The sequence below is a fragment of the Mustela nivalis genome, assembly GCF_964662115.1.
Source record: "Mustela nivalis genome assembly, chromosome: 3".
NCBI lineage: Eukaryota > Metazoa > Chordata > Mammalia > Carnivora > Mustelidae > Mustela > Mustela nivalis.
Window position 1 is genome coordinate 104,315,280 of NC_139022.1, and position 24,940 is coordinate 104,340,219.

Consider the following 24,940-nt stretch of genomic DNA (forward strand, 5'->3'; position numbering starts at 1 on the left):
CAGGGAAAGGCTGAGGGAGAGCACAGGGCTGGGAGAAGGGTCTAGGAACCCAGAATCTCTCTTCCTCATCTGTGGGACTGGGGACCAATCCCTCACCTACTCCCACAGCCGTCTCTCCTCTTGCTGGCGAGCTTGGAACCCTCAGGTGCCTCAGTTCTGAGCGCTGCCTCCAGGCAGCTCTGGAGATAATCTAGTCCAACTAGATCTAGATTGACTAGTCCATCTAGTCCAACCTTAAATTTTCCAGAGGCGGAGTCAGGCCAGAGAGGGAAAGGGACTTGCCCAAGAGCACCCAGCAGGTCCCTGGGGACACTGGCAGCAGTGCCCAGCCTGCCTCCCTCCTGCCTCTCTTCGGCTTCCCTCCTTTGTCTTCTCCATCAATCGCATTCCCACCTCCTACCCCTCCCTCATCACTGGGCTGCTCTACTTTCTCACTTCCTCTCCCTCTCCTGCTTCCAGCCCTGCCCAGGCCTGCCTGTCGCCTCACCTCTCCCCTCCTTTGCTCTCCCATTGCTGCCTGGGCTTTCTTCTCCCGGCCCCTGGAGCCAAGGGAGGCTCCCCACCCTCTTTGGCCAATGCTTTCTTCTCTTTCCCGGTCCCTCCCAGGGCTCATCTGGGTTGGGCTAGCCCCTTCCCTTCCACCTCCTTTGCTCTCCTAAGAGGGTCCAAAACGAAGGAAAGACACTAAACTCCCAAGTGGGGAGTGTGGATTCCTTTGTGGGCTCGGGGTTGGGTGGGTGAGGCATGGGAAGCCTCCTAAACAGTGGGAATGCATGCCCCCTCCTCCCCGCAGTCTGCGCCCAGCTCCAGCTCAGGACCAGCTGATCTGTGTCCCCTGGGAGCAAAAGGAAAGGGGTCGGGGTCAAAAGAGCAAGGCAGGAAGGTGTGGCTCATCACCTTACTTAGCACTGCTGGCATGGCCTCGGAGCATCGGGAGCTGCCCAAGACCCAGCCTTGGCATTTTTAGAAGACCAGATATGCCTACTTCATCCACTTAGTGGGAAAGTCCTGTGAGGCACCCCTTCTCCCCCCTTTTTTTGAAGGAAAAAATCAAGTCTTGTTCAGAATGTCACAGTCGAGGAAGGACTGGTTTGGAGCCTGAGTGAGTTGATGATTTCACGCTCCCTACCAGACCAAAGCTCAGTGAAGTTCACATGCTAAGGTGTGAGTATAAGTGTGTGTGCTGAGCAGGTAGGCACAATTCTGAGGGGACTGTCCAGGTCTGTGTTTCAGCTCCAGAGGCATTCATGCCCAGCAATCAAGAGCTCTTCTCCAAGGATCTCGAGCCCATTACTCCTTCAGTCACCTTGATTCTTATGGCCTTCCTGGGCTGCTGGACGGAGGGATCTAGGGACATTTCTCATTGTGTAGCTTGAGTCCCTGGTATAGAAAGTGATCTGTTCAGGTTAACCTAATTTCAGGGGCAAAACTGATGTCCTAGCATCTAACCCAGCCCTTCTTGTCCAGACCTTGCAGCCCCCTTCTTTTTGGTTGCCGTGTTCTCAGGCTGTGGGAGGGAGAGGGAGGCACGAGCGAACTTGTGGGAAGGAGAAGAAATCCATCAGGGGTTGCTGAAGTTACAGGAATGCTGAAGCTAGGGCCAGGGCGCAGCTTCTGCAAGAGGCACTCCAGGCCTGGTGAGTAGGGACTGGCCCTCGCTTGCTCCCTGGGGCATGTGGGGCTCCAGCCAGGGGACTGTGACATCCTAGTCACTGGCAGTAATGGCCTTCCCAGGCCTTGCATAATCCCCCAGGGAGCAGGCATTTCTCTGGTCCTACAGGGAGTGGCATATTGATCTATTTCCTCCTCTGGCAGCCTCACTGGGTGGGGAGTGACAGAGAGGAGCCTCAGGAGCCTCGTGACTTGGAGACACGGGGTCGGAGTGGGGGGGCGGGGGTTGGCTGCGGTGAGGGTGGCCTCATCTCCAAGGGTTTTTAACCCCCAGGACCAACATGCTGTGGCTCTGGGATCGCTCAGGGATGACTCCCTGGGGCAGGGGCTGGTCTTTAAAGGACTGCTTTGAGGTCTCTCCAACCTGGGGTTACTGATTTGCTTCTGGAGGATTCCCACCTGAGCAATGGGTCCAAAGGGAAGGGGCAAAGCCCAGCTTGGTTCCAAGACCCCTTTTCAGGAAAACGTACAGGTAATCCTCTTGGAGCCCCAGAGTCTTAGGTGGGGGTAAGGGTAATGTAGGGTGTTTGGTTTTTTTTTTTTTTTCCTCTTTTCACTCAAAGGCATTTTTGCACATGACTCAAACAAGTCTAAACTTTCCTAAACTTCAAAGTTTGCCCATGGCACAGCCTCAAAGTAGAGGGGAAAACGTTAGAAAAGAAAAAAGTTTGTAAGCCAGTTAAACATTGTGTTTTTGCTCCTTACAGGAATTGAATTAACTTGTTATGTTACTATTAGTGTCTCATTGTGAAACCAGGGTCAGGGAGAGGGTTCTTCTCTGGGCACTGTGGTCTCTGGGCCCATCCAGGCTTCAGCTCCCTCCCATAGAACACTGTGCAGAGCACTGCACAACCTGTGGGAGGAGGAAGGGGTTCTCTCTGGGTCATTTTCAGGCTCCTGGCATGAGCCCCCGTCCAGGCTGGGGGGCGCTCTGGGTGCCTGCTGTCATCCTTCCCCCTAGCTGCCTCTTCTGCAGGGGCACGCATGCATCGTAGTACAGTGTGGCGCCCTCCACCTGCCTGTGACCTTGGCACTGAGCCTCGGCCTGTCGGGACTGTGTGGGTCCTGAGGCCAGTGGCTGGCCCTGAGGAGCCCTTTTTCTACTCTCTGCCCCTCTCCTCAACCTGTTGAGCAAAACCACGGACCTGTGCTTAGGGGAATGGGCTCTAGGGACATAAATGCATAGGTTCCTAATTGCGCCCTGCCGCTTACTCGTTCAATCTGGACAGATAAAAACTACTTAAGTGATCTGTACCTGTTTTCTTATCTGCAAAATGGGGATACCCGTAGACTCCCATCATAGTGCTATCACGAAGAAGTATATGCTAAGCATGTAATGTTAGCTGCTCTTACTACTGCTGTTCTCACTCCCTTACGCCGTGCTTCGGGTCCTCCTCACCTGACTGCCCCTCATGAGGGTCATGGCCTGGTACATAGTAGGCTCTCCAGAAGGTTTGAATGGTTGAGCTGCTTAACTGGCTCCCTTGCCTCCCCAGTCTCTTTCCCCTTTCCATCCATCCTGCACACACCAGTCAGATTCATTTGTCTAACGCACACACCCCTTCCTGGCTCAAAAAAAAAAATCATCAGTGAAGTACCAGGATCTCCTAATAGTCCAAAAGCATCAGCCTGGCAGGCAGAGTGAGCAGATCTCTGCCTCTGCACAAGCCGGACAGGGTAATGACCAAGACACGGGCCCCAGGGAGGTGACTACTGTGGGGCGAGTCTTACTCAGCAGCTTTCCCGTGGTAGGAGACTCTGAATGAATTATCTTGTCAGCCCTAGTCTTGGTTTCCTCTTCAGAAAACTGGGAGAGAAGTGAATCTACCTCACAGGGGTGTTGGGAATACAAGAGAGGTGTGTATAACATGCTTAGCACTCTGCCCTGAGCTCTGGTGGACACCAAGTGTCCAGAAAGTGTTTGCTGTGTTCGGCAGCAGCAGCTCCCGTCATTTCCTAACATAAACATGCTCTGCACATGGTCTCCTGAGCCTGTGCCCAGGGAACGCACCCTCGGAGGCTCTGCCAGTATCGTCTACTTGAAATCCTCCCCTGCTGAAAGACCTTCCTCAAGTCACACGCCCTCCCGCAGCACAGAATCTGGACATCCTAGCCCATGGACGGTGCTTGTGCTCCCTTTGAAGTACCATGGTCTTTTCTTTTCTTTTTCTTTTTCTTTTTTTAAATATTTATTTATTTCCGTGAGAGAGAGATAGAGAACAAGAGTAGGAGGGGCAGAGGGAGACAGAGAATCTCAAGCAGACTCGGTGCTGTGTGCAGAGGCATCTCAAGTCTGGGTCTCACAACCCTGAGATCACGACCCAAGCTGAAGACACTTAACCGACTGTGCCACCCAGGCGTCCCAAATTACCACGGCTTTTCTGACTCTCAGCATGCACGGATACAAAGCCATGAGCTGTCTTGGACAGCCAGGAAAGCTCTACGCAGGAGAAGTTATCTCCCTCTGGCCTGTGCCTTTCACTTGGGCCATTTTGTCTTGCTGTCACCCTTGGCCATTCTTCGCTAGCAGGATGGGTCACTCATCTGTCCCCCAGGGACGTAATGCCCTCCTACCAGGTGCCAGGCGCTGGGCTCCCAGCCCTAAAGGGGCCTGACTCCGGTGGGAGAGACAGAGGTCATAAAGACCAATGCAAAGTGATGTGTTCTTGCAAAGACACTCGAACATTACTAAGGAAACAGAAAAGCTGATCATTGACCTCTCCCACCCTGCTAAAAGCTTGTGGTAGCAGAACATTCCTCTTAGGATAAAGCCCATTGCATGTCCAGGGTTTGGTTTTGTTGTTGTTGTTGTTGTTTTTAATGAGCCTACACTGTCTTGTTTGACCTAACCACTGCTTGCCTCCTCTCCAGGTTCCTTTCGCTGTGTGTGTGCCACACGCCCCCCTCCCCAACACAAACACCCCTCAGCACACTAACTACCTTTTCGTGTTACAACAGCAAGAATGCTCCTTCCCACCCCACCGCCCTGGATGTGGTGTTGCTTTGACCAGGAAGGCTCTTCCCCTGAGTCCAGCCAACTCGTCATCATTCTTCGATTCCCAATTTAAATGCTTCCTAAGGGAAGCCTTCTCTCACTGCCCCGTTTCCTCTGTAGGACCCGTATGTCAATATCGAGATATGTTTGTTGCATATGTCCCCATAATATTTAACACAAAGTTTAATTAATTTGCTGCTTATGTCATTAGTTGTTGGTCTTTCCCCTACCAAGACCGGAACCTGTGTGTCAGCCAGCCCAGGTCTGTCTTGCTCACTGCCAATCCCCAGCACTGTGCCTGAAACATAGTAAGCCTTATTGCATATCTGCTAAATAAATGAATAGAGAGGTTGGCCAGACCAAAAAGGGGGAAGGCCATCCTGGGCAGAGAGATTAGTACGTGCAAAGGTAAGAGAGGAGACTGGGTAGTGTGTAGGCCTTGTAGGTAAATGTGGCTGGGGCATAGCATTTGGGGCTCAAGGCTGTGAGCTGGGGCCCAGTGCAGTAGGACTACCAGCACCGTAAGGAGCTTGGGTTGAACCTGCAGGTAGTAGTGAGTGATCTGGCTTGGGTTTTGGAAAGCTCTGTCTGAAGGCCTGGAGGAGGCAAGACTTCAAGCAAGGAGATCAAAGTGTGTAGGACAAGAAGAGGGAGCGAACTGAGGCGGTGGCGCTTGGCTGGGGAGGGGTGGATAGGAGTGCCATTTTAGAAGCTGAATAAACAAAGGTTTGGAGCAGGAATAAAACCTGGGTTTGGACTCTGCCCAGGACCCCTCACCGCCCACCTCACAGGGAGCCATACTAAAAGGAATCAAGATGAGTGCTACCTTGGGAGAGGGGATTGCTCTTCTACTTGGTCTCTCCGCAACTGGCCCCAGTGGGACAAGCTCAAGGCCCCAAGAGCATCAGAGATCAGCCCTCTGCAGGGCCATTGCCTCCATTGCCTCGATCTTCTCCGTTTCTCTGTCCACTAGCTTATCCTCAGCTTGGCCTAAAGGTCTGGCCAGCAACCCCCTCCCAGCCTTGGAAACCCCCCCACCCACCCACCAGTCCTTGGCCTTGACCCAGAGCCCTAGCTTGCTCCAGGCTCTCCTAAGGAGGACACTCCAGAGAAGCTTTGAGACCCTGTCCCGATGAGGCAGAGGAGTGGCTGAGATGATCTTTGACTGGGATTCCAGTTGGGATGGCTGTAAGGGGACACCTCAGGCAGAGAGAGGCAGGCAAACCGCAGGCTCAGGCTTTCTGGGAGCCAGAAGAGGGAGAGCCTTTGCTGTGTAACCCTTTCAGCACCACACCCAGGCTGGAGCCAGGACGCTGTCCTTTCTGGCAGCTCTTGCCCAGTGGCTTGTGGGAGGTGGAGGGTTGGGGGGTGGAGGGCTCTTGGGGTCTGAACTCACCTCTACAGGCCTGGAAGAGAGGAGCCAGCTAGTGCTGGCTGCCTGGGCTGTCAGTGTGTGTGTGGGAGGGGGGCTACCCGCCACCTGGGGCGCCCAGGTTGCTTCAGGCTGCAGCCCGCCTTGGCTGGGAGGGGCTCAGGGACGCAGACTCCCGCAGCCGCGCATAAAAATTACTCCCCCAGATGGTGGTATCCCATGGGGTTGAGGCCAGAGCTTCAGGGATGAGGAGGCACAGGCAAACTGCCTACAGGACACTAGATCGGGGGCTGGGGGGGCGGAGCTCAAGGCCGGGGAGAAAGACTGCAAGAATCAAGAGCGGGTACTACCTTACCCGGGTGGCCAGTGGGCTTCATTTTGGCCCCTCCCTGGCCCCTACTCTGGCGGTCTTCCCAGCCCCATGCTGTCCTTAGCCTGGCCCTTACTAGGAGATCTCTACTCCCTCCTCACCAATCTTGGCTCGGCACCCCCGCCGCCCCAGCTGATTCCGGTCCTCGGTGGCGAGGTCTGAGGCGCTCTGTTTGGACACCGATCCTACCTCGCTCGGCGACCCGAGGAGGCGGTCCAGGGTCCAGACCCCGCTGTCCGCCGCCCCCTGTAGCCCGCACGATTGGAGGGGGGGCCGCGGACGGCGGGCGCGGGAGGGGAAGAGTTAAGGCTGGCTGCTCCCCTCCCCCGGAGGGTGTGACCGCCCTATAAGAAAGGCTCCGCGCTCGGGCACTGGGGCTGCAGGCAGCGGGGGCGCAGCGCGCCAGCGGAGAGCCGAGGCCGTCCTAGCCTCGAGTCCCACCGCTTGGGACCCCAGGCAGAATGTCGGAGTCCAGGAGGAGGGGCCGAGGCCGCGGCAAGAAGCACCGAGAAGGGAAGAAGCGGGAGCGGGAGCAAGAGCCTGAACCCGGGGAGAAAGGTAGGGCACCTCGATGCTCCCAGAAAGCCCGTTTCACTGGGAGAAACCTGCCACTCGCTCACCCGCCCTCAGCTCCTCGCTGGCGAGTCTGGAGCTGTGCGAGCGCCGCCCAGGTGACAGGCACCGAAGGAGCGTGAGTGCTTGCGGGCGAGCAGGACTCCGCGGCCAGGTGGGCATGGGATTGCGCGCCCGGGGTCTGGGGGTGGCTGTGCGCGCCTGTCCCCTGGCCGCTGCGTCCGGACCAAGGGGCGGCGGAGAGGGGCTGCCCCCCCCCCTCCGGGGACTGCCTGCAGATGCGGAGCCCTGAGTGAGCGGCAGGATGGAGCCGGGGGGCACGGATAGGAAAGCGGACCAGTAGACAAGGGGCCTGGCCTGGCATGGCTCCGAGCGTTGAGGGAGCTGTCACTGCCTCTCCGACCTCTGAGTATGCTCTGGGAGCACTCCCACCCATGTGCCACACCTCCGTGAGTTCTCCTCAGCCATTGGAGCAACGGCAGCAGCGCCTGCCAGCTCTGGAGACTCAGAGGGGATGCCCTGTTCAGCTGGGGAGCTGTAGGAAGTAGGGAGCCAGGGCTTTGTGGCTGACATTGCTCCCAGAACTGGACCAGGGACCAGGCATTTGTCTCTCTCTGGTCTTCAGGAGTACTCTCTCATGCCTAGGGGTTCTGTCCCCAGGGAGGAAGTGGAGAAGGTATTCTGGGTGAGCAAAGAGCCCTGTGCTGACACTCACATTAATGCCCTCCCAGAGCAGCTACAGGGTAAAGGAGGAAAGATCCCACAGAAGGCACTGGTCTGGGAGTTGGGAGGCTTCAGTGGTGGTTGAGGATATGGCCAAATCTTTTCTGAACTTCTATATAATGCGGCAGGAGCTGTGGCAAGAAAGTCTCTGAGGTCTCTTTGTTAAGGAGAGCCCAGGAGTCAAACTTTGCCTTCAGCCTGGTAGTTAATTAGGAGCTAGCGAAATGTAAAGGCCAGGGCTGTGTTTTCTTTATAAAGAACACCCCTTAGGGCACCTGGGTGTCTCAGTTAGGGCTCCTACTCTTGATTTTGGCTCAGGTCATAGTCTTGGGGTTGTGGAATCAGGGCTCTGCATCAGGGTCCATGTTCAGTGGGGAGTCTGCTTGGGATTCTCTCCCCCCCTCCCTCTGCCCAACCACCTCCCACACTCACACTTTCTCTCTTCCTCAAATGCATAAATCTTTAAAAAGAAAGGAAGAAAGAAAGAATGGCTTTCTACCCATCTCCACTAGGCAGCTGTGTCTAGGAGTCCACCGTAAGGAAATGGACACTGCTGGTGTGTGTCCTAAGTAGTGTGTAGGTCAGTTTAAGCTGGGCACGTGTAATGTGGGATTAGCTCCCAATCTGAGATCTGAAGAAAGTCAGGGTGCCTATTTTCAGGGTCAAAATTTATGGATGTGACTCAGTGAGCCACCCATTTTTCTCCCACCCACCCACCTACACCCCGCCAACCCCAAGCACATCCTATCATGGGCAGCTCAGAAGGCTGACTGGTTAAGGACACCTTCCCAATGTCAAGGAAGCCACTTGATGGGCTTCAATGGGTGAGTAGTAGTGCCAGGGAAATGAAACTCCTACTACCAAGGGTAGAGTACACATTAGGGCAGTGGGAGAGTGGACTATGAGTAGGAGGTTCCACAGACCTCTCAGTGATCTCTTCCAGAACCTTCTGCCCCTGTGAGAAAGTCCTTCTTGATGTCTCACTATAATCTTTCCTGCTTTTTTCTTCTCTGCTTCATGTTATTCCCCGCTTCCCAGTGGGAAGCCTGCTCTTCAGAATGCCTTCCTTCATGGAGCTGGCTGGTGAGCAGATACCAAACAGAACCAAGGCCTGGGCTAGAGGGACTTTGGAGACCTGGGACACTTTGGAAGGGGGAAGCTATGGGGTAGGGTCATGCTCCAAAACAAGGTATCAAGAGAAAGTACCATGTCGGTGAGAAACAACAGTCTTAAGTCCATGATGTGTCTAGGGGGTCTGATTTCAAACCCAGTAGAATCAGTGCTTAAGTCAACAGTGGCCTGTAGAACTGGAAGTCACCCTCACAGTTCCCCTCCAGGCCCACCTGAGGCTGCAGGGCTCTCTTAGCACATGGTCAGAGCATGCCAGTAGTGGAGGACATGGGCACTGGGTAGCCAGGGTGGGGCCACAGTTGGTTGAAAGTCTAGGAGGTGCAGACATGGACAGTGTGAGCAAGTTATCCACTAAAATCTTCAGCTTAGATGGCAGGGTGGGGTTGAGGTGGGATCTGGAAAGTGGGAGGGAGAAAGGAAGAAAGAGGAGGTGATGTTAATTAATTGGCTCCCCCCCCTCCCCCCCCAACCAATCAGCAGCCTCCATCTCCTTCTTGGCAAACAGCAGGAGTCCCCCAGACACACACACACATAGGCCAGCATGGGGGGTGGGGGTAGACTTTTCTTCTCCCTCAATGCAGGAGTGCCTGCTGAGCTGCAGGTGTGACTCAGTGAGAGTTAGTAGGGCTGAACCTGGTATTCCTCACCTGGGGCAGTTCCCCCCATTTCCTTTTGCCCTTGGGGATTGAGGAGGGGGCTGCTGGCATGACCCGTGCCCTGGCAGCAGTATTGGGGGATGGGTCATAAACTCTTGTACCTGGGGTCTGCCCCCTGCTCTACCTCTGTGTGACCCCAGGCACTGGCTGCCCTCCATCTGGGCCCCTGGAAATGGGCTCTGCTCTCAACTTGTGCTTTCTCTCCATGGCGAGACCAGAGCCTCAGGCCTCAAGCCCTGTACCTCTGAGAAGCCCAAGGGAGGAGAGCTGCAAGATTGAGGTGGAAGAGGAGCCAGCCCCCAGAGAAACTGATCAGCCCTGAAAATGCTATCTGGTTTTGAAGAAGGGCTTGGGGATTAGACTCCAAGTCACCGGCCTTTTCTGGGTTTCCCCTAAAAGGCCAGTCAGGGATGGATGGAAATGTCCCCTCCATTGAGCTCCCCGTGAATTGGGAAATCATATCTGCTCACAAGAGGCCAGGGGCCACACTTTGGTCTGGGTGTCCTGGAATATGAAGGTGAATTAGCATCACCAGCTGAGAACTCCGGACATCTCATTTGAATGGGCATGAAGAAATCCTTGCAAGGTCTTTCTCATCTTTCTCATCTCCTGCCTGTGGCAAAAAAAACAGCACCCAGAGTTCTAGAGCAGGCTACTCTTTAGGCTGTCAAGGGTCAGGTCAGAGGTGGTGACATGCCCACAGGTGGTGATGTGCCGCATCTCATGGTCGGTCTGGCCGTCTCCACCTCTGGCCTCAGCCCCAGGCTGACCCTGCTGGCCAGGCACATAGAGCGGTCCTCCTGCCACTCTGGGGCTCAGTGTTTGCCTCACATTCTGGCTGTGGCTTCCTGGCACCGGGGAGTTCGTTAGGATCAATAACAACAAGCAGAGAGTGACTTTGTACTCGCCAGCGCTCTTTCATCCTGACAGCTCAAAGCAGTTTACAGACCAGGACTCATCAGCCCTCAGCCCAGGTCTCAGGAACTCAGCAGGGGGGGACGAGGGGACAGAGATACTGGCAGCACCGAGGTTGGAGGAGGGCAGTGAGTCACCTGGGGTGGGGGAGCTGGGTGGCCACTAGGTCTGGGAAAGTAAAATCAGACTGAGGGCTTCAGACTGCACACACAATGGATGTTCTCCCTTTGAGAAGGAGGAGCTAGTCCCTTCTGACCTGTGTGGACTCCATTAGCTGGCTGCTGGAGGAAGCAGCTGCAGCTTCGTGGGCAGCAGAGGTCCTTGGACGAAGATATTGGCAGGAATCCCCAAGGGACCCCAGCTACTGCCCTCTGCCCTCGGGGCAAGAGCTGCAGGGCCAAGTCAGGACAGCCCTGACCTGGAGTGGTGCCAGAATGAAATGTGTGCGGGAGGAAGGACTGGCCCCACATGGGCGAGCCCCAGCCCAGGCTGGAGGTGAGCTTCCCAGTGTGGATACCCATGCCTGATGCACCCCACCCACCTGTCTGCCTTCCTCTTCTCTCCAGCCCACAAGGCTTGCCTGAAAGGACCGCTGGCAGAGAAGAGAGAGGGTTGTTTATTTTATTTTATTTTTTTAAGAAGCTGGCAAAACATTGCCAAAACTTGAGACCTGGAGCCCATCAGAATCATATTCCCATTGTGTTTTCCCACCATTTCTGAGCCTGTTGCCCACCATTTGTAAGAGTCATTTATCAGAGTCAGGGGTGCCTGGGTGGCTCAGTTGGTTAAGCATCTGTCTTCAGCTCAGGTTGTGATCCCAGAGTCCTGGGATGGAGTCCCCCATTGGACTCCCTGCTCAGCAGAAGACTACTTCTGTCTCCCTCTGCTGCCTCCCTCCCCTCATGCTCTCGGTCTCTCTGACAAATAATCTTTTAAAAAATGCAGTTTCTTAAAAAAAATAATAACTTAGGAGAGTCAAGTACAGTATATACCTGTCTTCCTCCAACCCTACCTGGGCATAAGCATTTACCAGGACTTCCAGGTCCCGGCCCCGCGGTAACTCTACAAAGTGCATGTACATTCACTTCGTTTTATAAATTCAGTTCCGCAAACTTCCACCTAGCTCCTACTCTGTGAACGAATCTTGGTCTCTGCCCTCAGCAAGCTCAGACGGCTCTTGACACAAACACCTGCGATCAGAACCACGTGTTAAGCCAGAAAAATGTTCAGTGTGTGATGGGGAGAATAAATGGCCCTCCTGGAAGGGTGTAGAGAGGGCTTCCCAAAAGAGGTGCCATTTGAGCAGAGTGTGGATGGGAGGAGGAATTCAGCAGGGTGAGACAGGGCTTTCCAAGGGGTGGGGGGAATCATGTCCATGGCCAACCTGCACTGGGGGGAAAGGAGGAGCAGCCTTGATGCACTGAGCACATACCATGTGCCAGGACTGCTTCTATGAAGTCTAGGTATTATTTTATCGTCCCCATTTTACCAATGAGAAAACTAAGGCAGAAGAGTTCATGACTTGCCTGGGATATGGCCATGAATTAGTGGCAGGGTCACCAGGTCCAGGTCTGCTCCCTGTCCTGCCTCACCATGCACATGTCACTTGTCCCTGGGCTCTAACAGTTTGTGTCCCTCCAGAAATACCAGTGAGGGGCATAGAATGCCCTGTTTGTTCACTTATAGGAGCAGGTCCTTCCCCTCACATCAGCTGGTTGGGTATGAACTTCTTGGGCTCTTGGGCAGGGTTTAGGGGGATCATAGATGAGCGGGTTGAGGCCCTGTTCTCGACGTGAGCTCACAGTGGGACTGTGATGGTAAGGTATGAACAGGAACCGTGGAGCACCAACATAGGGGGACAGCCCTGAAAGAGTCTAGCTAGATCTGTCACAAGTCTGGGTAGTTTTCTGGTTCTATTGAGTCCCTTGTGCCAAAGGTCAATGTTTAGCTCAGCAGGAGCCTGATTTAAGGCATAAACTGGGAACTTGCTAGAAATGCAAATTCTGGGGTCCCACCTCTGGCCTACCGAAACAGAAACTGCAGGGTTGGGGGGCCAGTATGTGTATTTTAGCAAATCCTCTAGTTGACTGTGATGATGCTAAAGTATGGGAACCACGGATGGAGCTGGGTGGCTAGCCTCCTGGAGCAGAGCCACCCCGGAGGGAAACTGTTAGGCCCACGGGTGTTGAACCAATGTATCAATGCCAGGCTTCATGCTTGGGGGCTATAGGCTATCCTTGGGAAATTGGTCACCCACCACCTTGTGGGCCAAGGTAGGTGTGGACAGACCTAACTACTGTTGCAAGAATGCCCCTGGCCAGGACTGACACAGAATAGAGATGAGAGACTCATTCCCATCAGAACAATCTGGGAAGCTTCCTGGAGGAGGTGGGGTTTCAGTAGACTTTGAAAGATAAAAAGGAGGAAGGCTCTGAAGAGCTGGGCCTTTGGGCTAAGGAAACCCCTTGAACAAATGTGCAGAACAGAGGATACTGGGAAATAACATAGAGTCCTGAGGATATGCCACCCTACATGGTGTATGGGAGGGAGAGACCAGGCGGGCCCAGCAGTGGGTTTGCTGAAGGTCAGGCTGGGGAGTTTAGACTTATCTGAAATAGTCTTATCTGCAGCTTCTGGGGCAGTCAGGTGAGGTTGGATCTGAGCTCATGGTGCAGTCCCTTCACTGTACAAATGGGGAAAAATGAGGCCCCAAGAGAGAAGTCTGCACCCCAATGAGGCGAAGAGTTTGGTGGCTTCAGGCCAAGAGGGAGAGCAACAGCTTTGTGAGGTGCCACCCTCTCCCTGGCCCGCTGTGGCCTCATGTCTCCATGCTCACCTTTCCAGTCAGAAAGAATTTCTCATAGTTCCTGGAGTGTGCTGTGGTCTCCTGCCCCAGTCCCTTGAACCTTTCATTCCCTTTGCCTGGAGCACCGTTTCCCTTCTTCGGCCTAACTCCTGTCATCCTTCAGCTTTGCTTTCTCCACAGAACACATCCTGCCCCAAGATGAGGAGGGAGGGAGACGGCCAGCCTCTCTGTTTGCCCCCAGCACCTCCCCGTCACAGTGCCCATCCAAGTCAGCGGACTCTGTGTCCGCTGCATGGGCCAAGTCAGCGGACTCTCCCCCAGGGCCAAGACCACGTCAGCTTGACCCTCAACCCTCAGCACAGGACATATGCCAAGTGTCCAGTTCATACTCGAGTGCAGGAATGAAGGAGAACATTCCCGAGCCCTTTCACTCCTGTACAAGGAGACCCCTCTGGCCCCTCTCTTATTTGAGGGCAGCCTCCCACCTGTGGCCAGGGGCCCCTCAGTGGTTGGGCAGCCTGGTGGGCCGAGCAAGCATAGTCCTTGGTGTAGTCCCCACCTTATCACCTGCTCTGCTATCCTGGGGCAGACACTTGTCTGGGCTGAGGGGGAAGGAGAGGGCAGAGTCAGGGAGCAGTGTTGGGTGGGAAAGGGCTCTGAGATGGGCTACAGAGGGACCCCATTCTCCCCCTGAGTGCTTGCAGCAGCCTCGTTCAGGGCCACTGTGAATCACCAGCAGTCACAGTAGGCCCTACGTCATTCATTCACTCATTCGGCCCGCGAGCACTTGCTTGGTGCCAGATGCCAGGGATAGAGCGAGTCTCCAACAGGGTAGGAGATGCTGGGGGAGCCTGCATGAGGTGGAGATTACTCCTGGCTGGGTGGTTTAGAGGAGGACAGTGGCTCCCGGGGAGAGCCTTAGGCTTCTAGATTAAGAAGAGCAGCCAGTTAGGGAGCTCTCTATTCCCAGTACTGTGCTGTACACTTCTTGACAGACTTTAACCCCATTTCTTTCCAGCCGCAGTCCCAAGAGGTAGGCGGGAGGGTACCTTTTTCATAGACAAGGAAATAAAGGCTCGGAGAGGCTGAGTCACTTTACTAGCTACACAAGACACTGGGCAGAGCCAGGATGTAACCGAGACCAGTGTAACCCCATGGCTGTGTGTCTGACACTCTCAGCTGTGCTTGTGGCGGGGGTATGGGATGGTGGGGGAGCAGCAGAGGGCGCGGAGGCATGCGGAGCAGAGAATAGGCATATTGGGGAGCGGCCAGTGATTTGGTTTGCCTGGAATATACCATTCCTGAAGAGAAGTGGTGAAGGAAAAGCAGACAGGTGTGTATGGGAAGGGGGCCCATTCGCTGACCCAGCAAGCTTCCCCCAAAGGGAGGGCAGGCAGATGGCCTTTCTTCTACAGACATCATGGAGCCAAGGCAGGTTTTGGAATGGTAAAGAGGCCCACCATAGAGGTGACTATGTCCACTCTTAGTAGATTGGTACTGGGGCTGGTGGGAGCTGAAGCAGGACCAGGTGGATGAGGAAGGGTGAGGAGGATAAGAGGCTTGGTGGACGGCGAATGGTCTTAGCCTGTGGGGAAAGTCAAGAGAAACACAGTTGTTACAGATGACAAGTTGTCACAGATGACTAGAAGAGGAGACCTAGGAGAAAGAGTGGTCCTGGGAGAGATGGGAAACTTGTTTCCCACATGCTCTGTTTGAGCCAGTGACTATCCAGAGAGTTGTTCATTTTGGGGTGAGTCCCTTCCAAACCCTCCTCTCTCATAAGCCTGGACCACAGGGCCTGCATCTCAGCCCTCCAAGACCCCAGAGTGCCTATCACAGGCTCTCTAGGCATGTGGATGGACTTGCAAGGGAGGCGGCTGGGCCTTGGTAACCCCCCGGCCTGCACCCACTGTGGTATCTGCCTTTGCCGAGCACATGGGCCCATCTGTGCCTTTCTTGGATCATGCCTACCAGGACCTTTCCCCTGAAAGCCAGTGTTTCTTAGAATTCTTTCTATTTCATCTTCAAAAATCCCCATCCTATGTCTGTTTGCTTTAATACAAAGATGTTGCTTTTTCTTACCAATGAGACTGGCAGAGCCCTCAGAAAGCGGCCCTGAAAGCAGCCTGCGACTTTGCGGGTGTCCCAGTCTGAGAAGTTGGTCTGTGAGCTGCCTCCCCTCTCTCTACCCCCACTGCACTTCCTTGTGACCTAGAGCTTCAGAAACAACTTTCTCCAGCCAGGCTGAGGAGGTGGGAAGGGCAGGCCCTTCCTGAAGGGGATCGGGGCCCTGGGATCTCCTCCTTGGCTCTCACCCTGAGTTCCCTGAGCAAGGGGCGGCCCCGTGGAGCAGCTGCAGGCGCCCCCACCCCCCACCCCACGGCTTCTGGGCTGGGCCCAGCACTTGGGCCCAGAGCCCAGCCTTCCCCAGTGGGGAGATTAAACAGTTTGGGCACATGTAAAGGCCTTCCAGGGATGTCGTCTCTGCTCTGTCCGTCCGTCTGCTCCCAGCAGTGGAAGGGGTGACAATGGTAAGAAACTTCCATCTCCTCCACAGAGAGCTTTCTCTTCCTCCCTTCTTCTAAAGCGGGCAGGAAGCAGTTTACAGATGAGTCAGCTGCGGCCCAGAGAGGCTAAATCACTCACCTAAGGGCAGAAGCTAGAAAATCGGGAGACGGGGACAAAGAGCTGAGGTACAGTGTCCCCAGCTGCCACCCTTTCCTCTGTTGATGTGCCAGCTCTGGGTGTCTGGGGCCTGTGCCCCAAGGACTGGGAAGAACCCAGAGAGACCTCATGTCTGTGCTGAGTAGCAGACGCTGCCCCGCAATGGATGCCTCCGCCCTGTGACCCTGTGCAGTGTCCCCCAGACGTCAGTGACATCCCTTCAGTCCCCCATCTCTACTGCTCACATGCCCGCGTTGCAGCCCATGCGAGGAACTGCGGCACATACCGGCCTGACTCCAGGAGCTGACCATATCTGCCTTGGCAGGACCCCAAGGAAGCCAGTGTCACCGGCAACGGGGAGCGGGGGTGGCCATAGCATTGGCCCTCAGGGTCAGGCCAGGCTTGTTATAAGGGTTGGGTGTCAGTGGATGGGAGCTTCTGGGTGGGCAGGAGAACCTCTAAGGCAGAAATGGTTTCTGTGGGTATTGGAGCTCCCAAGTTCTCTCTCCTTCTCCCCCTTCCCTCCCCCTTCCTCTGTACCCACCTTCCTGGAGCAGGGTCTGCCTCCCTCTTAGCTCCTGTCCCCAGCTGGCCCTGGCCTCTGTCCTCTACCTTGTAGCTGCGGTGCCAGGTGTAGAGCTAAAAGCCCAACAGGTCTGGGCTGCTTTTCACCGATGCAGGGAAATGGTCCCGTGTGAGGCTCGGTCCCCTGCCAGTGTCAGCAGAACCCTGAATGGTAGGCAGAGCCCAAGCCAAGGGTGGGTGCCATGTTGCCTTGCTCAGCACCATATCCCTGATGTCAGGTGGGGGCCTGCTACATCAGAAGGATTGTTGGAGGTGGATATTTGTTGGATGATTGTGAGAATAGGGCAGGGCAAGCCCAGGCATCAGGCTGGGCCTGGTTGGCTGAGGAAATGAGGCTGGGGAGGGTGGGGAGAAAGCCAGGAGGCCTGGCAAGGTGTAAACGGCCTTTAGGAGGCCTGGCCCCGTGAGTCTGAATAGCTCTTCTGCAGGCCACGGGGAGGGTACCTGGCTGCCCGTTTCACAGAGAAGGCCTCTGTGCCCACTTAAACCAGCTGTGTTTTCAGTTGTTCTTTTCTTTCCCATTTGAACTTGGAGTCTGTAATTAACCTCCGATAGGCTGCAGTCACTTTATGGGTAGGAGAGGGGTGGGGAGGGGGCGAGCCTGGAGCCCGCCAGCAGCATGCTGGTGGGAGACTTTGATGCCAGGCAGGCTGGCCGCCTTGTCTCCAGGTGTTGCCCTGCAAAGGGGACTGCTCAGCCTTAGTCATGAAGGGAGGATCATTAACCCTTTCAAGAGTCCACTGCCCCTGCCCCCTGGTTGCTGGGAGGGAGGCCGGGCCAGGTCCTCCCCGGCTGGGCTGCCTGGCTCTGTCCTGGGCGTCTGTCTTGCTCTCAGATCTCAACAGGCTCCGCGCCCACCGCCCACTGCCGAGAGGAATGAGGTCAAGCTGCTGGCAGCAGCGGTACCTCCTGGCCTCAGGGCCGGGATGTGGGAAAGGAGCAGCCCTGGTTGTTCTTGCTGTTGTTATCTTCAGCAGAATGCTTGGTGGGGATTCCCTCTCAGACAGATACAGCCTAGATGCCCTGGCTTGGCATCAGGGGATAAGGAAGCAGGAGCCACCGGACACCCCATGGGGAGCCCAGCTTGCGACAACTGTGGAGGTCTGTCTGAAGGTTTACAGGACCTATCTCCAAGGGAAAGTTTCTGTGGTAATCTGGGTCATCCTTTATAGATCTTCCTCATAGTGTTATAGAGCTGCCAAAAGAGAGGTCCCCACGACCCCCCCTCCAGAGAGCCCTAGTCCTGCTGCTCAGGTGGGCACTGGATGAAGGGAGCTGGATGGCTGAGGAGCTCTCGGGGAGCGGGATTGCTCAGCAGAAAGGACTGGGTCTGAGGAGGAGACCTGAGGGGAGGTAAAGGGAGGGTTGCCCAACAGCCACCCAGGCCATCATCTTGCTGCATGCCCTTCCACCTTCGGGGAAGGAGCAGCCACAGACAAGCAGGGTATCAGTGACAGTCATGGGACCCCCTTCTCATGTGCACAGATCTTCCTCTTCCTTCTGCTTGACATCTCGCACCTGGGTTCTCTCCTGTGTGCTGAGGGGCCTTTGTGAGTCCCTTCTCTGTGTGGGGAGATACAGACCCTCCAGACTGGGGCTCTTCACTTTGGCTATGAAGCTGAATTTGTAGAGAAGCTTATTGCAGTCTTGTTAATATTAGATGATGTTAGAGACGACCTAACCAATTCATTGGAATGATGAGACAGGATATGGACATTAAAATGATTTAGATTTGTATTTCTAGATTCAGGAGAACGTTTTTACAATATATTTACTAAAGGGTAGGATATAAAACATTTTAGAAAAGCCTTGCAGGAGACATTTGAAAATGTTGACAGTGTTTCCCCACCCCCCACCCCCCATGGTAACTGGATTTAAATGTGCTTTTTCCTGACTTGTATAATTTTTCTACAACAAAAATGTATTTCTTATGTAACAAAACAGTAACAGAGAGGGACAAACTAAACTCCTTGAGGGGTGGGAGAGGCTGCATCATACATGGCCAGATCATTTCTGTCTGGGACAAAGCACTGAACCTGGCATACAGTAGGCACTCAGTAAATGCATATCAACTGACTTGCGGCGAACTTCTGCCCACTAGGTTTGATCCAGCTCTTGTCTTGACAAATCTCTCCATCCCAGGAAGCCTGTTCCTCTGCTTGTTTTACCTCTGCCCCAAGACACTTGTGGGACATGGCACAGTGATCTTCATGCCTCACACTAGCATTACATTCTGAGCCCTGGCCCATCAAAGAGACCCAGACAATCCCAGACCCAGCTCAGAGAGAGTGCCCCGGCAGAAGTCAAAGAGCTGGACTGCTCACATCTTAGGATCTGTAAGCACCACCTCCACATCCTCAAAGGTCTGCTGTCCGGGGTGTCCCCAGGGGCTGGTACTGGATCCAGTGGCTGGGAGCCACTGTGGGAGAAGTCATGGTGGCTCAGCATGTAAGAATGACCTTAAAATGCACAGAGTAAGGTCAGGTCATTCCCCGACTTACAAGCCTCTGAGGTCTTCCCACCCCACCTACCAGACCAATCCGGGCCATCCTGGGGAGCTTGTCTGTACCCTTCACATAGAAAGCCTAAGGAGGCTCTGGGCCCAGAAGTGAGGGTGCTGAGGTCCTCTGGGTATTGTTGTGACTGCCACCTCAAGGGTCTTCTCTTTCTTGCCCCCTGAGCCACTTCCGCTCCCCCTCAAGGGACTTGCCTGATACAAAACAAAAACCAAAAAACAAACCAAAAAAACCCACCAAAACAACAACAAAAACACACAGCCTATTCTCAGTCCTATTCCCTTTCAAAAAGCCTGTGTTTGGCTTTCAGAGAGCTGTGAACTTAGAATTCTGTGAACAGGGACCAAGACTAGACACTGTTAGAGCGGGAGGCATGGTTTTTAGTATCTTAGATGAGTCTGGCGAGAGGAACTGTTAATAGATGCAAAAGAAGACTCTGTAAAGAACATGGCATGATTCAAATGTATGGTTATTTTTATTTTTTTCATCCTTTAGGCCAGTCCTGTTGAATAGGAATATAATGCAACCCAAATATGTAATTTAAACTTTTCTAGTAAGCACATAAGTGGAAAAAAGAAGAAAAAGAAGAAGAAGAAAAAGAAAGAAAGAAAGAAAGAAAGAAAGAAAGAAAGAAAGAAAGAAAGAAAGAAAGAAAGAAAGAAGCAAAACATCCAGATTTCTTGCCCTGGCTCACACAGCTCCACATCTATCACTGGGCCTACCCCTCCAGGCTCCCCTCACACTCCCACTGCCTTCTAGAATCTTCCAGCCACATGAGCCTCTTTTAGCCCTTGAGCTCACCAAGCTCATTCTCACCTCGAGGCCTTTATCTAGCTGCTTATTACTGCCTCATAGTCCCTATTGATCATTTGCTCTTGTCTCTCCTCACTAAAACTCAAGATTCCTGCTCTTAGGGAACCTATCTGTCTTCTTCACTACTGTATACTCTGGGTCCACAACAGTGCCCGGCATGCCGTAGGTTGAATGAATGAACAAACGAGGAACAAGTAAATCAGGTGGGGTTGTTCTGAAGTGAGTGAGGAGACGATCAAGAAATGGCTATCAGGTCACACAGAATTCTCCCTACACAGAGTGTGATCTGAAATGCAGTCCCGGATTTCCCTTTGGTCACAGGGAATGCCTCTGGAGCCCCCGTCTCCTCAGGCCCCCTAACATGGGCTCATGCCTGCTGTGTCTGGGATCAGCCTGTATGTCCGCACTCCCTCCCCATCACTGCCACCATGAGCAGTGGCCCCCGGCTCGGTGCATAGTATCATACCAGGACTCATGTCAGGAAACAAGGTAGTAGAGTGACCACCATTTCTTCCACCTGGTGGGTGGAGGGCAGGAGGCCCCCTTGTGTCAGAACTGCAAGAAAGGTCAACACTCCCCATGCAGTGGGGGTAGGTACCCTAGAAATTGAGAAGAGCACTGTCCCCAGTTCATGATGAGGAGGAGACTAGTTGGAGGTCACCAATTAACCAAGAGGTTGTTAGATCACTAGGTGTCAACCCAACTTTAGAGAAAAGCCACACATGAAGAGGTTTTTAGCTTGGTCATTGAGCCAGTCATTCAGCTGTATACTGACAAGAAGTGTACATTCCTTTATGTTATATATGTTTCTAAAGCTCACACACCCAGACTCGCTTTTTACAGGTTCTGCTTCAGAACATCTAGATGATCCAGGCACCTACAGAAGTTTTTAAAGCTTCCTTTGTGGTGCTCAGTAGCATCTAAGGTTAAGAACTATTGATAAGGAGGGGTGCCTGGGTGGCTCAGCCAGTTAAGCGGCTGCCTTTGGCTCGGGTCATGATCTCAAGATCCTGGGATCGAGCCCCACATTTGGCTCCTTGCTATGCAGGGAGCCTGCTTCTCCCTCTGCCTGCTTGTGCTTGTTCTTGTTCTGATAAATAAAATTTTAAAAAAGCAAACAAAAGGAAGAACTATTGATAAGAAGTAACTAGGGACCCCAGAGCAAGCAGATGAAGGAGAGAGTGGTGTAGGTAAGGGGCAAGGATACTGACGCAGGACGTCAGTCACAGTTAGGTTAATACACATAAAACCTCTGGGTGTCTAAAAACATACCCCCAAATCAGCATTGAAAACTGTAAGCAGCAGGTAATTGGGGAAAATATAGAGAGCAGAAGGTTAATAGCCTTAATATTTACAAAAAAAAAACCCCTTACGGATCACTAAGATGAGCACCCAGTAGAGAAACAGTACAGACATGAACAGACAGTTCAAATAGAAGAAATACAATGAGCCAATACATTTATGAAAAGTGGTCAGCCTCCCCAGGAATCAAATAAACACAAACTACAACAACAAAGAGACGTTATCTTTTGCCTAGCTAATTGGCGAAGATTAAATATGTGATAACACCTCATGTTAGTGAAGGTGTGGAAAAAACAGGCACTGCCATTCACGGGTGGGAGTGCAGACTGGTGCAACCTTTTCCAGAAGGCAATTTGGCACCGTTGAAAGCTGAGGAAGATCGCATGCCCTTTTGATGCAGCCATTCCCCTTTTAGGAAGAGTGCCCTAGGAAATTATTGTGGATGGTAATAAACAGTAATAGCTAACCTTTGCTAAATGCTCTGTGCAAGCCAGACTTTACATGCGTTGTCTCATGCGCTGCTCACAGCCATCCTTTCGTGAGAGAAGAGCTATTATTATCACCAGTATTTCCCAGGTGAGGAAACCGAGGCACAGAAGGATTAGGTCAGTGACCCGAGGACACTAAGCTAATGAGTAGCGAAGCCTGGATTTGAATCTGGACGGTCTGAGTCAAGAGCCACACTGCCCATCCGGCAGGACACGCCAGATGTGTGCGAAGGGTGAGCCCTGCGTGCACACGACAGGCACGCTGCATATATATGCTGGGCAGGGCTGGGCCCATTTATAATGAGGTGGCAGTGGGGAGAAAACACGCTGAATATGCCAGGATCGGAATTGGTTCTGTCAACTGGTTCCAATTCTGGGGCTGATAAAGGAATAGTATGCAACCATGAAAAATAAGAAAAGTGTGTGTGTGTGTGTGTGTGTGTGTGTGTGTGTGTGTGTGTTTACACTTGGGGCTTATGCATATACATAGAAGGTCTACTGAAATGATAGAAATGCAACCGATGCAAAGGCCCCAGTGTGACTGTGGTCAGAAGTTAGAAGGAGACTGGTTTCTCAAGCCTTATACCCTTCTTATACCTACTTCTTGAATTTTGAATTCTGTGAAGATATTATCGAAAGGTGTATTTATGTGTACTCGCACCCATAAGTTATGTTACAGAGCTATTCCACGTGACTTTATTTCCTTGAAATGCTACCACAGGTTCTGAGGAAACCTGTGGAAATTTGAGGAAAAAGGTTCTAAAACGCTTGCTTGGGGAATCATTCCAAAGTCAGCAATGATACGTCTTTAACTCTGTTCCCCACCATTCCCCAAACTGGTTTACTCATGGAACCCTTTTCTCAAGTAACGTCTATTATCATCTCTCTGGATATTCACGTCCTGTAAAATTTGGTTTGGGAAATGCTGTCATTACTAGTTAATGCCAAGCTCAAAGGCTTACATTTCTTTCATTAAACAAAAGAAATATGTTACCGATGCTGAGCCCCTTTATTTACACTGCATGTGTACGTGCATGTACCTTACTTCTGAGTACCAGGATGGTGGATGATTTTGTTTTATCTGTCTGTATTTTTAAGTTTTCTAAAATGAACAAAATCCTTTCACAAGCACTGTATAATGTCATGTTTGAAGCTTCTGGAGCCCTTTCTCATCTGCTCTCGCCACCCGAGCACCCCACTCCCATCTCCTGCCTGCTTACAAGCAGCCGTTCAGGGGTAGGTTCAGTGTGGGAGCCCTAGCAAAAGCCAGGCCCTCTTGGCTGCCTTCATCCAGAGTTGGCCGAGACGGGACCATTCGGTCCCCAGACAGCTCCCTGGCCCAACAGACCCTGGTTTCTGCTATTGGAGGAATTTCAGTTATGTTCTCTGTTCCCCAAAAAGAGACACAGGCTGCAAAAGCAGACACAGCTCACTCTGGGCCTGATGTGCTGCAAACGCAGATACCTGGGCTTCCGTCCCAGCTCTGTGACTGCCTGGCTGCCTGGCTGTGTGACCCGGGGCAAGTTTCTTAACCTCGGAGTCTCATCTTCCCCATTGATGGCTGCAATGACCCTTGCCTCACAGAGCTTAGGGACTGAATGAGAGCATGCAGAAGGCATTGTGTAACCTATAAAGGACTGTCCTGGTGGAAATTATTATATACCTCAGCAGAGAACACAAGCTGGCCCTTACCTTCCTGAGAACAGAGAACTTCCCCCACCCCCCTTTTTTAGGTTATTGTGTGGAGGGGAGTGAGGAGATGAGGCATGGGAGACCTGGGCAAGTAGAAATAGAATCCTGTGTAAGAAAAGTAGGAGAAGGGGCGCATGGGTGGCTCAGTGGGTTAAGCCACTGCCTTCAGCTTAGGTCATGATCTCAGGGTCCTGGGATCGAGTCCCGCATCGGGCTCTCTGCTCAGCGGGGAGCCTGCTTCCTCCTCTCTCTGCCTGCCTCTCTGCCTACTTGTGATCTCTCTCTGTCAAATAAATAAAATCTTTAAAAAAAAAAAAAAAAGAAAGAAAGAAAAGTAGGAGAAGCCTCTCGGCTTGGCATTTGCAGGCCTGAAGCCCTAGTTGGGCTGGTGTCCCCCCAGTGGAGCCCCAGGCCTTCTCCCCCAGACACCTGCTCACCTGCCTTCCTATCCCTTCTAGCACCTTACACATTCTTCCACTCTTAGCTCAGGCCACTCTTCCCCCAGCCTGCATTGGGGTCACTCCTCTTGGTTTCAGCACCTCCAGGCCTCCGTGTAGCATGCTATGATGTTAGTGCCAGATTGTAGCTCTCCTGCCACCCTGAACTTTCTGGGGGCAGGAATTCTGTCCTCTTGGTCCTCCTGTGTCCTCCAGACCCAACATAGACCTGGGCGTCTGGGATAGGAGTTAGAGCATGAGCCCCAAAGTCAAGGGCACCTGGATTTGAATCCCAGCGCACCCTGAGAAAGTGGCTACACCATTCTGAGCCTCAGTTTTCCCCATCTGTAAAGGGATTTCATCCCTGCAGTGAGGCCATGGGTTTTTTTCATAAGCTAATGTATATAAAGCTCCTAGTGTCATTCCAGGCATGAAGGAAGCCCCATAGGTCATAGCCACACTGACATCATTGCAGACCCTCTGTGACTGCTGACTGAAGAAGAAATAACCCCGTGCCCTCCCTCCACTGCACACGCCTGGCAATGCGCCCTACCTCTATACTGACCTTCCTGCCTTGTTCCCCACAGCCACCCGGCCCAAGCTGAAGAAGATGAAAAGCCAGACGGGGCAGGTGGGTGAGAAGCAGTCACTGAAGTGCGAGGCCGCAGCGGGCAACCCTCAGCCCTCCTACCGCTGGTTCAAGGATGGCAAGGAGCTCAACCGCAGCCGCGACATTCGCATCAAGTACGGCAATGGCAGGTGAGGGACACCCCTCTCTCCCTCCTCCCCGAAAAGGGGGGCTAGTTCCTGTCCCCCTTCCTGACCACACTCATTCCTCCCTGCAGCTCTGGGTCCCTTTGGTTATGGCGGCCCAGTGTCCTGCAGAATATAGATGCTTAATGGGAAGGTCTCTGGATGGTTGAAGGCAATTTGATCATCAAATACAGCTTTCCCTGTGGAAGTCCCCTCTTGGCCCTAAACCTTCTCAAAGGGTCTGCCTTTGGGCCTAAATGCCCACCATTTGACAATGTTTGGTGGGAGATGACTCCAGGATGCATCTGGGAAGTCACGAGAGAGGACTTCAGCCTTCCTCTACCACCAACTCTCTCTCATCACTTCCCTTATGAAAGCGTTCCCTCCCATCACCGGTGCCTGTCCCTCCCCCAGTTGCTGCCCTTCTGCTTCTCCCCTCCACCATTACACAGGGTCCGCTGACTCCTCCCTGTCGTCA

General features: G+C 53.2%; 1 protein-coding gene across 8 annotated transcripts in view; it reads left to right on the forward strand.

Annotated features, from left to right (window-relative positions):
* NRG2 (neuregulin 2) overlaps nt 1-24,940 on the forward strand; it is a 168,045-nt gene that overhangs the window by 108,461 nt on the left and 34,644 nt on the right. For 6 of the 8 annotated variants that reach the window (XM_082725441.1, XM_082725448.1, XM_082725442.1 and 3 more), the window contains exon 2: nt 24,297-24,468. In XM_082725441.1, coding sequence (XP_082581567.1) covers nt 24,297-24,468 — 172 coding nt within the window. Of the gene's footprint in view, nt 1-6,737; nt 6,967-24,296; nt 24,469-24,940 lie in introns of those variants that run through there. The other 2 variants (XM_082725446.1, XM_082725447.1) reach the window with 1 other exon arrangement.